This window comes from Mytilus galloprovincialis, chromosome 3 (assembly GCF_965363235.1).
Source record: "Mytilus galloprovincialis chromosome 3, xbMytGall1.hap1.1, whole genome shotgun sequence".
In the NCBI taxonomy this organism is placed as follows: domain Eukaryota; kingdom Metazoa; phylum Mollusca; class Bivalvia; order Mytilida; family Mytilidae; genus Mytilus; species Mytilus galloprovincialis.
This window is the reverse complement of record NC_134840.1, coordinates 5,106,715-5,123,705: the sequence shown is the minus strand read 5'-3', so window position 1 is coordinate 5,123,705 and position 16,991 is coordinate 5,106,715. Positions and strand designations below refer to the sequence as shown.

At 32.5% G+C, this 16,991-nt stretch overlaps 1 protein-coding gene across 1 annotated transcript; it reads right to left on the bottom strand.

Moving 5' to 3' along the window:
* Positions 1–3,512: 3,512 nt before the first annotated feature.
* LOC143067011 (calmodulin-like) lies at positions 3,513–15,942 on the bottom strand. The gene is made up of 5 exons (XM_076239940.1): positions 15,796–15,942; positions 7,655–7,688; positions 6,905–7,048; positions 4,628–4,870; positions 3,513–4,247 (listed from the first exon to the last, which is right to left on the bottom strand). The coding sequence occupies exons 1-5, from the start codon at positions 15,796–15,798 to the stop codon at positions 4,189–4,191; spliced, it is 483 nt and encodes a 160-aa protein (XP_076096055.1). The 5' UTR covers positions 15,799–15,942; the 3' UTR covers positions 3,513–4,188.
* Positions 15,943–16,991: the final 1,049 nt, after the last annotated feature.

Below are 16,991 nucleotides of genomic sequence, written 5' to 3'. Positions count from 1 at the left end.
TACGATGTGCAAAGATGCATTCCCGGTGACATTACGATGGTGAGGATGGTGATACGAACTCAATACGAACCCTCAACATCGGACGCACCTTCGGGGATTTTTTAACATGTTAAAAAATTTAGAACTCTTCCCGAAGTTGTCCCCGAAGTTTAGAAAAAGTGACCGATGGTTCTACGATGGTTAAAGATGGCACTACGAATAGCCCGATCTGGATACGATCAGTCCCGATTTTGAAAATTTCCATTATCGTGTTGCCATCGGCGTAAAAATCGGGACAGTGTGACGCGGGCAATAGCAATGCGAATTCACACTTAGTAAAACAGTCACAATTGGGAATAAGTCACGTTCGGTACTTTAAAGATCAGACGACGTAATGGCAAACCACAATCTAAGACGTGGTAAAAATGTCCTTAGTTTGGACAAGAACACATCATATGGATCAACGAATTTGTGATGGTGTCCATAAAATTTACGGAGTGTCATTTTTAATCTGTCATAAATGTTGGCATTTTTTTTTTTTTTTTTTTTTTAATGTTAAACGATTGTTATCCCCATTTTTCTTATGTATAAAAGTTTATTCTAGGGAGTCAAAGAGGCCAGTATCACGTACATGGTATTTTGGCATAAAATCGATACAATGACAGAAGAATATTTGTATTAGGTTCTGGCAAAATTTCCTAAATCATCATTCAAAAATAATCACTCGTGATGGTTTCGGTTATTAGATCATTTTTGGTATTTTTGTGTGTTTGTTACATAGTAAGGAAAAATTCAAACATGGGGAAAAAGTAAATGTTCAAAAATACTGAACTCCGAGGAAAATTCAAAAAGGAAAGTTTACACAAGAAACCATCTTTTAAAGGGCAACAACTCTTATAATGAGTAAACTTACAATAAAAGCAGCATTGACTTATTTAAAAAGCTTGTCCTGCTGATAATTTTTGCCAATATTAGTTTCTATCCACCTTCTACTGATGTGTAAACAAACATGAAATAGGTAAAATTCATGTTAACACCTATAAGACTGCGATTGACTATTTCGACCACGTACACGTAAAATTACAAAAATACTAAACTCCTACCAGTTTCTTGATCATTTTTGATTTTTAGTTTCCCTAAAGTACCTTTGTTTTCGTTACATTTTGTAAATACAAATACAGGTAAATAATCCTCAATCAATGAGATTAAGTGTCAGACAATATTTGCAGCATTGACTTATTTGTAGATCTTATTCAGCTAACAACTGTTGATACTTATAGTTTCTTTCTGTCTACCAAAGTTTCTGAACACACCCCTAATAAAATGCGCAATTCAATTTAAGTAACTATAATTAGAAGTCGACTGACGCTACTGGCCATGTTGACTAAGAATTTTCTTATCGCAGGCATAGATTGCCTTAGCCGTATTTACCACAACTTTTTGGAATTCTGGGTCATTAATGCTCTTCAACTGTGTACTTGTTTGGCTATATAACTATTTTGATCTGAGTGTCACTGGTGAGTCTTATGTAGACGAATCGTGCGTCTGGCGTATTATTCTATAATTCTGGTACCGTTGATAACTATTAACACACCTGGGTCGAGAAACATCCGGTGGACGTTTCGTCCCCCAGGGCATCACTAGCCCAGTGGTCAGCATATCAATCATATGGTCATTTTTATAAATTTCCTATTTACAAAACTTTGAATTTAAAAAAAAACTAAAGTTTTTTTTACCGCAGGCATAGATAGCTTTGGCCGTATTTGGTACAACTTTTGGGAATTTAGGGTCCTCAATGCTCTTCAACTTTGTACTTGTTTTGCTTAATAACTATTTTGATCTGGGCGTCACTGATGAGTCTTATGTAGACGAAATACGCGTCTGGCGTATTAAATTATAATCCTGGTACCGTTGATAACTATTAACTCTACTGGGTCGATGCACCTGTATGTAGGATTATATATAAGATTTCCATTTTACCCTTATATTGTAAACTAATAGAGTATAACATTATAACATTAACAAAGAGAAATGAAGAGGAGAAAACAAAACTACATTTCAATACTAAGCATTAAGGGGTTTTTTTACAATAAAAACGTTACCAAAAATATCTAGATAACATATTTAGTAGTCAGCACTTCTGTGTTGACATGAATTATCACTGATATGGTCATAATTATAAATAACTGTTAACAACTTTGAATTATTGATATACTAATGATTTTAGACTCCAGAAATAGATTGTCTTATCTGTATTTTGCAAAACTTTTGTGATTTGTTGTGTCCTCGAAGCTCTTCAACTTCGAACAATATTTTGACTATTAAACATGTTTTGGTTCGAGCATCACTGATGAGTCTTTTGTAGACGAAACGCGCGTCTGGCGCAAATATAAAATTTCAATCCTGGTATCTATGATGTGCTGATCCAAGACGTCACAAGATAAAGAAGAAGTCTGAATCACGTGGCATTGATAGGAGATAATTTAAAAAGTTTTGTCAGACCTCTTATAACTAGCTGCATATATTTCAGACATTGTCAAACCTTTTATAAGCAGCAGCATAAAATATCAGACACAAAGGAATAATTGAAAATAAAAAGTTCGCTCTTACATCCAAGCTTTAACTTGATTCTGTAACAGATAAGAATCAACAGAGCTATCAGCATTTATAACTTCATCACACGTATACAGCTGTATCTCTCTTTTTAAAAGAACCAACAATTCTTTAGATGATTATACCTTAAGAGCTAAACTCTAATCACTAGTAAAAATGACACGTTTTCGTCTTAGTCTTTCAAGACAAAAACTGTCAATCAATAAAGACAGGATTCCGTTTTCACAAAACTATTAACATCCTGATAAATGGATGTTTCTACGCATAAATAACCATAACCGTTGATAGTAGAAGGGGAACAACCTCTGTCATCAAATACATACAGAAAAAAATCTTTTAAATGCGGATTATAAGCGGTAACTCTTTTTTTCCGCTTTGCTTTTTAACCACTGGATGAAACAGAAGTTTCGATGTCATTTGTTCATTTGCTTTAATCGGTAGATCGACTTGGAGTCATTTTTTTAGTAAGCATAAAACTGAAACTATTTGGTGGTAACCTTCATCACATCATTGGTACATGTACAACAACCCTTCGCAGAATTTTTACCTAGTTCCTGGGGTTTCCTCCTGTGGAATCAAACCGTATATTCTTAGCCAGTGGTGATGACGACAAAGACACGTTGGGGGAGATAAAACTTCCAATAAATAATGTCCTTGAGAAATAGTGGACTTGGTCAAAGTTCTCATGAGTAGAATTGAACATGCAACTTAAACATGCTGAAGCTTCGTTCCAAGAGAAGTATCACGGATTTCATTATCATTTTACCTTATTTTTTTAGAAATAGAAAGGGGAACATTTTAGTTATAATACGTCCTTGAATGATTACCTAAAATAGATTCTCCTACTTGCGTTATTTTCATCTCACCCTTCGTATTCATCTTTCCTTGTAGGAATCCGAAAAACATAGCAAAACTAGAGATAAAAATCTTTTCTTTATTCAATGTAATTGTATGGAATATACAAAATGAAGATGATACTAATTGTAAAAAAATGTGTCCAATACATGTAACTAAGGAGTTCGTTTCATTTCTATAAATCTTAAAAATAATTTATTCAAATCCCAGGTTTATATTATCTGGTAGATAATTGAGCATCTCATCTATATTAATACTACTGTTATCCGAACTCACACATTTTTGAAAGATCTTATGAAAAACAGTTAGCCATTCGGTCTCAATAGTAGTACTGCACAAGCTATTCTATACATTGGAATGTATTTTTCATGACTAGAACAGCCATTTAATTGTCAATTTATTAATGAGCTATTAATTCAAATACAAAAATTAGAGTAAAGTCCTTTTCAAATCAATTACCCTGGACAGATTTGTAGCAATATACATCATGGTTTTCAGTTGAGAATAAATTTCCTTTGACATAAATAGCATGCATGTTTACTGAAACTAGATGACTAAGAATATATCTAACGGTAGAGTTTGACTTTTATTTTGCATGTGGCAGTATTATAATAATTAAATTGGAACCTCCTTTCAATTGTGTTGTAAATCTAACTAAAACTGTTTCCTATTTTGTGTGCGATTCGATTACAAAACTATGACTATCAGCAGTAGAAAAATGAACGACTTCCGTTTCCGCTTTCATTTATTACTCTGTTGTTGTTGTTGACTTTTTTCTCCCATCATCATTGAAACAAATTCTGTAATGAATTAAGAAAATAAATTTAATATCATTTGGAAAAAAAGTTGTGTTTTTTAATTTAAAACAGAATTTTAGAATATGAAACATAATAGTTATTTTTTTCTTCATTTGAATAAACTATATTTCTGAAGGAAATTGGTTAATTTCTTTAAAAAATATATCGAATTTTGGAGATGTTTCCTATCAAATAGATACAAGAAGAAGAGGTATGAGTGCCAATGAGACAACTCTCCACCCAAGTCACAATTTATAAAAGTAAACCATTATAGGTCAAAGTACAGTCTTCAACACGGAGCCTTAGCTCACACTAAATACTCATTTAGACACCTGTTCTATCTTAACTGGAAAAGTTGTAATAGGCAAAGCTTTGTTTCTTACCTTCGTAATTAACCTGGCCGTCTCCATCGATGTCAGCTTCTTTAATCATTTCATCAACCTCTTCATCAGTCAATCTTTCACCAAGATTTCGCATCACGTGACGTAATTCAGCTGCACTTATAAATCCATTGCCATCCTTATCAAACACTTTAAAAGCTTCCCTAAGTTCATCCTCTGAATCTGTCTCTTTCATTTTTCGAGCCATCATTGTTAAAAATTCAGAAAAATCTATTGTACCATTTCCTACAAAAGTCACGTAAAATTATTAGTTTAAAAGCAAAAACAAGAGTGCACACACTGAAATGTCTCGCCTTCTTTACTAATCATTGATATTATGTTGATAGTCCTAAGTATAAAGCTTTATTACAACTGTCACATAAATTTAACATAAACCAAGATAGCTAAACAAAGACCAATGAACCATAAAAATGAGGTCAAGGTCAGATGAACCATGCCAGGCAGATATGTACAGCTAACAAAGCTTCCATACAACAAATATAGTTGACCTACTACTTATAGTTTCAGAAAAATAGACCAAAACACAAAAACTTAACACTGTGCAATGAACCGTGCAATTGAGGTCATGGTCAAATAAAACTTGCGGGACTGACATATAGATCATAATATATTTCCATACACCAAATATAGTTGACCTTTGGCATATAATATTAAATAAAAAGACCAAAACTTAAAAACTTAACTTTCACCACTGAACCATGAAAATGAGGTCAAGGTCAGATGACATCTGCCCGCTAGACATGTACACCTTACAATCATTCCATACAACAAATATAGTAGACCTATTGCATAAAGTATGAGAAAAACAGACCAAAACACAAAAACTTAACTATAACCACTGAACCATGAAAATGAGGTCAAGGTCAGATGACACCTGCCAGTTGGACATGTACACCTTCCAGTCCTTCCATACACCAAATATACTAGCCCTATTGCTTATAGTATCTGAGATATGGACTTGACCACCAAAACTTAACCTTGTTCACTGATCCATGAAATGAGGTCGAGGTCAAGTGAAAACTGTCTGACGGGCATGAGAACCTTGCAAGGTACGCACATACCAAATATAGTTATCCTATTACTTATAATAAGAGAGAATTCAACATTACAAAAATTCTGAACTTTTTTTTTTCAAGTGGTCACTGAACCATGAAAATGAGGTCAAGGACATTGGACATGTGACTGACGGAAACTTCGTAACATGAGGCATCTATATACAAAGTATGAAGCATCCAGGTCTTTCACCTTCTAAAATATAAACCTTTTAAGAAGTTAGCTAACACCGCCGCCGTAGCCGCCGCCGTAGCCGCCGCCGGATCACTATCCCTATGTCGAGCTTTCTGCAACAAAAGTTGCAGGCTCGACAACTAGAAAAGATAAAGAAACTCATGCACAATAACGATCCACTGTGACATATATTTTGTTCAAAACGAATAAAGAATATATTTCAAAATAAAGAATAACAGTAAAAACATAAAAATATTGGGTATTAACAGACCACACCTAACACCAACACGCGAGTCATCGAAACGAATATATGTTTCTAAATTCTTAATAATGTTTTTATTTACTTGAATACTAATGCAATAGATCTCGTTACAGGTCTCGTGTTAGTGGGCTCGCCTCGAGTTGTTAATGTTTTGGTTTGGTGCACATGACAATTGTGTAGGATTTGTAGACATGCACTTTCATACAGTTAATATAATCGGTACATTGTTTATAACAATTCCAGTCAATACTTGTATGCATCTAAGATTTATATGCGCGTTTTGGCTGTGTTTAGTAATTTAGAGAGCATACACATGAATATATCCGAAATATTGGGTAAACATCAGTCAAACAGCAACTCAAGGACACACACATTCAAAGATATCTCAAGATAATAAGGTATTCAAAATGTAACCTGATACCGAAAAAAAACCCCAAATATTTCTCAATTTTCAGTGTAACAGCAACCAAACGACACAATAACTCAAAGATATCAAAAGATTATACATTCTCAATCATTGACAAATGTCTATAAAAATATTTAGCTAAAATAGAAATCTTATCTACTGAATAAAACATTTAATTTCGTAAAAAAAAAGATAGCTTTCATAAAAAGACCACTTTGACAAAATATCTATTTTGTTGATTATGTTCCTGTGACATGATTCAATTTACATTAGTAAATCAAATGTAAATGATCATTGTGTAATGGATTAACATCTCTATAGAAACTACATATTTTATTCTGTTTCCTGATAAAATCCAACCTACCGTCTGCATCCACCTCATTAATCATGTCTTGTAGTTCCGTTTCTGTAGGATTCTGACCTAGTGACCTCATAACAGTTCCTAGTTCCTTCGTTGTAATACACCCATCGCCATCTTTATCAAACAAACTAAAAGCTTCCTTAAATTCTAGAAAAAGGAAAATAGTTTTACATTATACATCGTTGAGGATATATACGTACGACTGTATGCAGAAATATCAAATTCGACAATAAAAGAACAGTTTAATAACAGACTTTGGTTGAAAAAATATGCTGAACACATTATGTGCATGAACAGTATGTGTCTGCTAACATCTTGCTGAATGGTTAAAAATGTGTCGAACTAATCGGTCCCTCAGTTAGTTTACTCGTTTGAATTGTTTTACATTTGTCCTTTAGTGCAAACATATTTTATTAATTAAATTCTATGAAACAATTTGGATATTCAAGCATACTAAAAAAAGATAGTCTTTTGATGACGAGACTACCTTCGCTGGGTTCGGCAATCCTTTTATGAAATTTTGGTCGTCAATGGTCTTATGTCACAAAAATCTATGACACAATGTTAATACAAAATCAACAAAATTAACACATATTTGAATCAACTATGTTTCTATCTTCGGCATCAAAACTCATCAAATATATAATTTTCAAGCTTTTTAAAAAAGCTGTGTAAGGCTGGTGCTTATGATATTTGATATCAATAGTAGTCAAATTTGAAGGGACATTTATATTATATAGACATAATATCTACCTGCAACCTGTTCTTCTGATAGTTGTAATTCAGACTGAAAAATAAAACATATGAACTGGGTTAGCAAAGAGTGTATAAGCTATGCGGCAGTTGAGAAGTTACTAATATATATATATATTATATATATATAACTCGTCTCAAACATCAACCCAACAATGTTAGATCTGTAAATTTGCTTTCGCAAATTTTTTGTATATATGATCCAGACAAAAGTGTCAACCAATATAATTTTGAATCCGTATTGAATCATAGAAAAATTGACTTGAACCGACCTCCAAACAATCCATGATTGTGTAATGAGGAGTACCCAGATTGAATCCAGCTTAAAAATTGAATAACAGGTGTTTTGTTCTGTTTCTTCAAATATTTAGAACAATTTGTCATTAGTCCATTCGTTATATCCATTTATTCGGAAATGGATGGTTGTAACATATTCTAGGTCTATTTGCTCATTTTTAAAAGATGACTTTTTTGTGAACGTCACATGAGGTCCTTTCCGTAGATTTGACTTTTCCAGTGCATATCTGCATATATATACTGTGTATGTTTGTGAATTATCAAACATATCTACCTATGTTGCAAGACGTGTATAATGTCAAATCCAAAAAATACAAATTGTTTAAGTCTTAAAGAAAACTTGTAAGATTTCTGTAGCTATTTTTATTGAATAGGTGCAATTTAGGTACTCGCTGCAATATATGTACTGTGACGTAATAACAAGGAAAGTTCATGTTGCTTGTCATTATAATCGTGTATGAATACAGTAAGAAAATATAATAATAAGGTTAAAATACATATAACCAACTCATAACAATAAATATTTCAAAAAGAAAAGACATGGAAGCCTTCGGTTCTATATATTTAGTGTCATATTATTAAATCACATTTAACAATACTTAAAAACTGACATTTATCTTAATTGTTTAATGATATTTAATAAACTCATTATATTTTTTTTTACGCCAGACGTTCATTTGGTCTAAAAAAAAAAGGGCTCATCAGTGACGCTCGAATAAAAATTAAGTAAAAGGGCCAATCAAAGTACGAAGTTGAAAACCATTGACGACCAAAATTTCATAAAAGGTTTGCCAAAGATGGTGAAGTTAGTCCCGTCATCAAAAGGTTGTCTGCTTGAATATCCAAATGCAGACTTTTGTTTTTTCCTTTGGTTCTTGATTAATATGTCAGTGGTTCATTTGATGTTACTATTCCATATCTTTCACACTTTTACAATTATGTTAATTTCCCTTTAGACTTGTAGGAGATATTACCAGGAATATAAAATCAATTTGTCCCATCTACTAGTGAGTTATAATCTATATAAGATCAAACACCAATAGGTTTGGGTATATATAAGCCATGCATCTGGCGTCTCATCACTCAAATATCAGTCTGGCATTACCAAATTGTCAATAACGATTAAAAAAAGATAGCTAATCGAGATAATTGATATTCATGAAGACAATAACAGAAACCATGTTTGTATTTTTGTCCATCTGATGAGTTAAGCCTTTTTCAACTGATTTTTATAGTTCGTTCTCATGTTGTACTGTTATACCACTGTCCCTGGTTAGGGGGAGAGTTGGAATCCCGCTAACATGTTTAACCCCGCCACATTATTTATGTATGTGCCTGTCCAAAGTCAGGAGCCTGTAATTCAGTGGTTGTCGTTTGTTTATGTGTTACATATTTGTTTTTCGTTCATTTTTTTTAAATAAATAAGGCCGTTATTTTTCTCATTTGAATTGTTTTACATTGTCTTATCGAGGCCTTTTATAGCTCACTATGCGGTATGGGTTTTGTTCATTGTTGAAGGCCGTACGGTGACCTATAGTTGTTTTAAAAATGTCTGTGTCATTTTGGTCTTTTGTGGATAGTTGTCTCATTGGCAATCATACCACATCTTCTTTTTTATATTGTAGATATGATGTATTGATGTGTACAGATAATTTATTTTATCAAAATGTTTATCATTTTACAAATAAGCCTGAGACGTGCAATACAGTCTATGTCATATTTCTACAAGAGAAAATCATGCAGTATTAAAATTTAAATACACAATAAGAGACCACAGTACTTTACTTAGTATGTTCACTCCGTTTAAATAAACAAGCCAAGAAAAGAAAAGTAAGGAAACAAGGTGAGTTGACAATGTGAGCTTCTCCTGCCCGCCATACGAACCCAGAACCAGTCTGGTTACCGGGATTTCGGGGACACCAAACCAGGCAAATTATATCTTAGAAACAGGCAATTTTATAATTCTTTTACACAATTTTGTATAATTCAAATCTATCAGTAAATTTTGGGTTCCACAATGACCATTTGTCCTTCACCTTTCATCTGTTACATTAAATACTTAAACTTATGCTACATAGTTTGACACCTATGCGTATGAAATATTTTATTTTAAATGTGTTCTTCTTTCCAGTATGTTCTTTTGACCGAGCCCGATCATGTTGTGTTACATGTTTACAAAGCCTATCCAATTTTTTTTGCAAAGAATTCCGCTCAAGCCGGTGCTAGGGGCCGTCTTACAACGGCAGTGAGGTTATAAGAGGTATTTGTTTTTGCTCGGTGTTGAAGACCTCACTGTGACTTTTAGATGATTTACTGATTGGTGTTTAAGTCCAATTTCAGCACTTTTGTGCCAATTTGCTGTGACTTTGAGATGAAGACCGGCAATGAAAACACGGTTTTTTATTTTGTTATCCATGCACTAATTTTGTGTCATGGATATATACCCCATATCGTTTGTTTTTCTGTAAAGCGATCCTTGACTTTTTTAATAACATGACATAATTTTCTCCCAAATGACACGAAGTTATAAGCGTGGTATCTTTGGTGGGTAATTATTAGCTTTTAGAAGTATAGTCCACGTTATATAAGATCATATTTTTTTTGTATCCAGTTAAAGTATTTATAATCGTAAATATACTGTACTTTAATACATTTAGGAAATAACAGGCTGGAAGTCAGTCCATGGTCAGGGCAGATAACAGGCTGGAAGTCAGTCCGTGGTCAGGGGAAATAACAGGCTGGAAGTCAGTCCGTGGTCAGGGGAAATAACAGGCTGGAAGTCAGTCCGTGGTCAGGGAAAATAACAGGCTGGAAGTCAGTCCGTGGTCAGGGGATTAACAGGCTGGAAGTCAGTCCGTGGTCAGGGGATTAACAGGCTGGAAGTCAGTCCGTGGTCAGGGGATTAACAGGCTGGAAGTCAGTCCGTGGTCAGGCGAAATAACAGGCTGGAAGTCAGTCCGTGGTCAGGGCAGATAACGGGACAGAACAAAATTGGATCTATCTTTATGAAAAGTTACATATATTTATATAGTTCTTTCAAAATTTGTCTAGATAATACCCAGTTAATAGCGAGTCATACAGTTTACGCTTCTTAAGTTTAGAGTTAATCTTTAGTTAGTATGTAAGAAGTCAGGAATATGACAGTTGTTGTCCATTCGTTTGGTGTGTTTGAGTTTTTGATTTTGTCATTTGATTGGGGACTTTAATTTTCCTCGGAATTCAGTTTTTTGCGATTTTACTTCTTAGATGTTTTTTGGGGGGTTAACCTATGCAATGGGTTCATTGTCGAATAGACGTTTGATAAAACGTTAAACATTCCTATGGGTAATTAATTGAGAAATCATCAATGTGTATTATAAGGTTATTATTACTTTATCATTGCATCACTAGCTGCTAATATATAAATGTTTGATGAACTATTTTACTAATGAGATCACTTATATACAGCAACCATTTATTATCAAATACATAAGTTTTGTCATTGATCGTATATTTTAATGCCCAAGTCATATTTTAATACAGTCATATTTCCTATACATATAGAAACATGTACGTTACGCCCAATAAAAGAAAAGAAACCCACTTTTTATGTAGAATAATTTTTAAGAATTTTAACGAAAACCGAATGTTATTTTTTTTTAAGTTAAGATATGCAGCAGACCTATTATACATGTGGTGTTCTATCTATTTTTCAAGTTGAATTGCTTAGATGTCATAAACATCAGGAACAAAATCGAAGGAACCGAGTAACCCTTTTAAAGCTTTGTACAAATAATTACAATATCATGTTACTAAGTATTCTTTCTAAAATGTATATATATATTTGTCGGGTTGCAACATGATTTCATAGTTAAAGGAATATACCATACCAATTATAATATATTTGATTATTTAGTTTTGGAAATCATAGTTTATCTATTAGCTTCAATTGAGTATTGGTAAGCTTTCACTAGCTTCGAATACTCTTATATATTTATTTGTATACTATTTCCTTACTCATGATAGTATAGCACTATTATAACAATGCTGTACTTTGTACAGAATAGGGCTAATGATATCTAATGTGTTGAATATGCACATGCTAGTATTTATTCTGACAAATTCGGTATTAATTATTGAAATATTATCAATTATCACTTATAGCTCTTAAGTGCCAACTTTATCGACTTATTTGTAGTTTCATGGACTGGAATGACTGATGATAACATAAAATCGGGACTAGAATGAAGAAGAGTAATTCAATGTTAAATGTTTGCTTTAGACCATGGAGATGCCATGTTTCGTAGTCAAAAGAACCGTTACTGTGTCAGTCTCGTCAAAACAGTTACGGATAATAAGTAACTAGAACGATGCATCTAAAGTAATACATGGAAAAGATCAATGTTAACACTGATCAATTTTATAGTTATGATAAGCATAAACCAATAATATTTTATTACACTTCGTTTAATGGTGTCCCAATGGAAAACGTTCAATTATCAATTTATGGAGTAATTCGAGCAGCACGTTTGAATTTTCTTGAATCATATAGGCATGACGTAATCCCTAATTAATATTAATAAGTAAAACTATATATCTGCGTCAAATATAAAAAAGAAGATGTGGTATGATTGCCAATGAGACAACTATCCACAAAAGTCCAAAATAACACAGACATTAACAACTATAGGTCACCGTACGTCAAAAACCATCATCATTGTTTTAATGAATATTGATGTTTTACTAAAATGAAATGTATACCGTGATGTTTGTCCCATGTCGATTTAACGAGTCTTTTCAAGAGAAACCAACTTTAACAATAAATGAATGAACAACCCGTATAATGTATTACAGTGACAATCCGCCGAATAAGCGCAGAGTTAGAGGTTCCAAAAGTATGACTAGGTGTGGATCACAATTGTGAAGAGCTATTTTACTTTATGTAGATGCGTGTTGTTTTTGTAATTGGTATTTTTGTGTATTAGTATAGTATTAGAATATTCTATTTCCTCTTTTTCAGTAAACCAATTTTGTTTGTTTTCCCTTGTGTTTAGTGTTTACCCAAATCTGCTAAGATGACACGTGATTATATGATTTGCATATTTTCTTCATTTTTTTCACCGTGGCAGTTGTATACTTGTACCACGATCAATGTTGATTTTAAAAAGAGCCATCTCATCAATGTTAAAGTAGCCGTTTGATAAGAGTAAAATACATTTGTATATATTTATATATCGTGTTTTATTGATGAGGTATCTCCCTGTATTGCCTGGCTTTTATTGATCCCTTGTCCTCCAGAGGGAGCACTTTCTAAGTGTAACGTACGGTAATTACGATGAAATTGACACTAAAATTGATATTACCCAATACAATTTCATTATTAATGATAACATCTGCTCTGCCATGGGATAACATTGACCATCCAAATCATAGGGAAATATAAAAGAAAGTTATATATAGATACATCATATATGACGTATACATACATACACAGATAAATGTATTTAATTTGATATTTAGTTTCATTGGGTTTTTTAAAGTTTCAATCCATACTAAATTGTGAGTAATTGTGTAGAAATTGTTATCGTCGTTGCCATGAATAAAAATACAACGCATATTTTGATAGTATTTTCGTCAATTTCGTTAGGTTCCTCTAAATTACAAAATCTTTTAAATGCAGAAATAGTAAAGTTAGTAAAGTTATTGTCTTATTATCAGCAACCAGTCATATCAACCGTATACAATAAGGCTTTGATGTAATTGAATAAAACATTTTTCTCATATTTTATAAAACAAGAGATGAAAGATACAAAAGGCAAATTAAAACTTAAAAAAAAACTAACAACGCCATGGCTATTTAAAGAAAAATCAGCAAGACAAACTACTGTATACAAAACGCAACATAGAAAACTGAAGACTGAGAAACAATAGAACAATTCTATGTGTAAAGATTGTATTAAAGCGAGGTGGTGATGAAAACCTTTCATGTATAAATCACACGAAGACATAAACTGGCGGAAAAACTGGTCAAATATTTGTAAAAATGTCAAAGTAATTAAAATATTTTTGCAATTCTAGTTTTCAATCTGATAATAAATGGAATAAGAAAAGCACCAAATGAAACATGGGGTTAATAAAAATTCCTACAAGTTGTAAGCTCTTCAGTTTGAACTATGTTAGAGTTTGTGTTGATAATCTTCCCGGTGTGTAATGTTGTTGTTTTATTACATTGTATTAGAAATCCGTCAAATAAAACAGTGGATTCAATAGTATGAAAAGTTGTTTCTCAAATCTTTGTAAATCAATTGTTTTCAACAGACTTTGATTTTGTCAATAATAGATAACGGACAAACAAATGACGGGTCTTGAACTAAATCAGGAGACTGTAATTCAGTGGTTGTCGTTTGTTTATGTGTTACATATTTGTTTTTCTTTCATTTTTTTATATAAATAAGGCCGTTAGTTTTCTCGTTTGAATTGTTTTACATTGTCTTATCGAGGCCTGTTATAGCTGACTATGCGGTATGGGCTTTGCTCATTGTTGAAGGCCGTACGGTGACCTATAGTTGTTAATGTCTGTGATTTTGGTCTCTTGTGGACAGTTGTCTCATTGGCAATGATACCACATCTTCTTTTTTATAAGATATGTATATATGTTCCAGACCGTATGAGTATTTGGACCGTACGCGTACGGTCTGACTAATATTAAGAAGTTGGTCATGTTTATCAGATACAAATGTATATAACAGATCAACATATCTTTCATCTCACAATTAATGTAAAAAGTTCAATAGTAATTGAAATAAAACAAAATAATGTTATAACTATTTTAAAAAATCACGTTTATTTAATCTGTTAATCTCCTGTATTTAGCATGTCAGTAATTCATATATTGAAGCCAAGTATGCTATTTAAAATTGAAGTTATCGGAAGTAAACTTAGAGTGGGAGGACAATAGTTTTAGAATATTAAGGAACTTTACAAAAAAAAATGCAAAGCAACGTGCATGAACAAATTATGTTACTGTAAAAAAAATATGACGTTCTTTGTGGAAGTCAGTGTCACCTTGAGTACCAAAATAGGAATCACGGACATAAAAATAAACACATATTTAATTTCAATTGTTCGCTTAATCATTTCATCCATATACATGTAATAAAATCAATTTGTATAACTAAAAATAATGATTTTGATAAATATTTGTTTAAATTTAACCAATATGATCCCAAAACATCAGCTGGACCGTACGCGTATACACATACGGTCCGACCGTACGCGTATGGTCGGACCGTACGAGTATACGTATACGGTCCGGACCGTACGCGTACGGTCCAAATACTCATATGGTCTGGAACATATATGTCTCCAAAACATTGAAAATATGAAGAAATTTTTAATGCGTTAATGTACAGTGCTGCACCATATGCAACATGGAAGAAAGTACAACTTCATAATAGATAATCATGGAAGTAAGCAAGCCTGAAGGAAATTAGATTTCAATGGAAGCATATCTTATTTGACAGATTCGGTCCAGTTTCAGATATAGCGTTTGTCTGCAATTTTAATGAATAATTCACTCAGTGATGTCAATAATCATATACATGTATACTGTAAACATTAAACAGTAAAACATATTGAATAATATTTTGACATATGTATTATCACACACTTGAACATTAAAATGTTCTTCCTGTACTATACAAGGTGTCCATAGAAAGTCTAAGTAATTATATTACAAAACATTTATGAATTATCTTGTTTCCTGCGCTTCCTACTGTAACATTTGTCCAGCATACTATAGAAATGTAAATAGAGGAAAAAGGTGGTAATAAGTTAATAAAAAGTATAGATAAGTTTGAACCTACCATTTTAAGAGATCAAGTTCCTATCCGGATTATTAATTATGGGACGAGTTAATTCAGGATCGTCAGCTATATATTAATGCGACACGTTTACCAACATTAATTATAGATGGCGCTTGGGGACTGTTTCAAAGACCACTCTTCGCTCTCTTACACAAACAGTTTACGCAAATATAATTTTCCATTAATACACCCGATGTTTCATCAAATATTAAAAAGTAATCTAAATTTACAACAGTTTTCATTGGAAACGACCATGTCGCAATGCGTATTTTGCAGTTCTTATTATCATAAACACGAGTTTTGAGATAATTATACAATTCAATATTTTGTAAAGGATTTTTGTCACTCGAGAATTTGATAAACAATACATTAGTAATTTAGGAAAAGTATTCGATTGTAGTTTTGTATTGTATGAACTGCTGTATTTGTTTTGAAGCTTGTGACTGTAGTCGATAGACCAAGCAGGATATAAAATAGATCATTTATCATGTAGACTTTTTTCTGATAATTGACTTAAATTGATCAATTAGCCGGAAATTGATCAAACTAGATATGATCAAAAAGCAAACACAGACGTTATTGATGTTCAAGATATCTCAGAATCAAACGTAATTATAAACAAATAAATGAATATATGACTGCTAAAGTTTTAAACACTACTTTAACTTCGGAATTAAGAATGTGCTCGTGAAAAGTCAAAGAGACAGCAGCCCAACAAAACTGTAACCGATTCAAATATGTATAGATGAGACAAATTAAGGTGGTTAATTTTTGAATTTTGTGTCGACTGACGGATTTTAAAAGGAAAACACTTAATTATTTTTTTTGTGTTTTCATTTTCAAACATTCGAACAAAAAAGGTTTGCAATTCACGTTGAATTGATTACGACACTGCTGAATTTCAAAATCACGTGGATTGCACCGCCACCCTGGTTTGATCCATATTAATAGGCGATTTACACGTTTAAATGCAATTAATTTGTCCTTCATTTTATAATTTAATTATAAATTCGTAAAATTGCAAAACAAATAGCCTTTTATAGATGACTATGCGGTATAGGCTTTGCTCATTGTTGAAGGCCGTACGGTGACCTATAGTTGTTAATGTCTGTGTCATTTGGTCTCTTGTGGACAGTTTTCTCATTGGCAATCATACCACATCTTCTTTTTTTGTAAATATTTTGATCGTTGTTTTT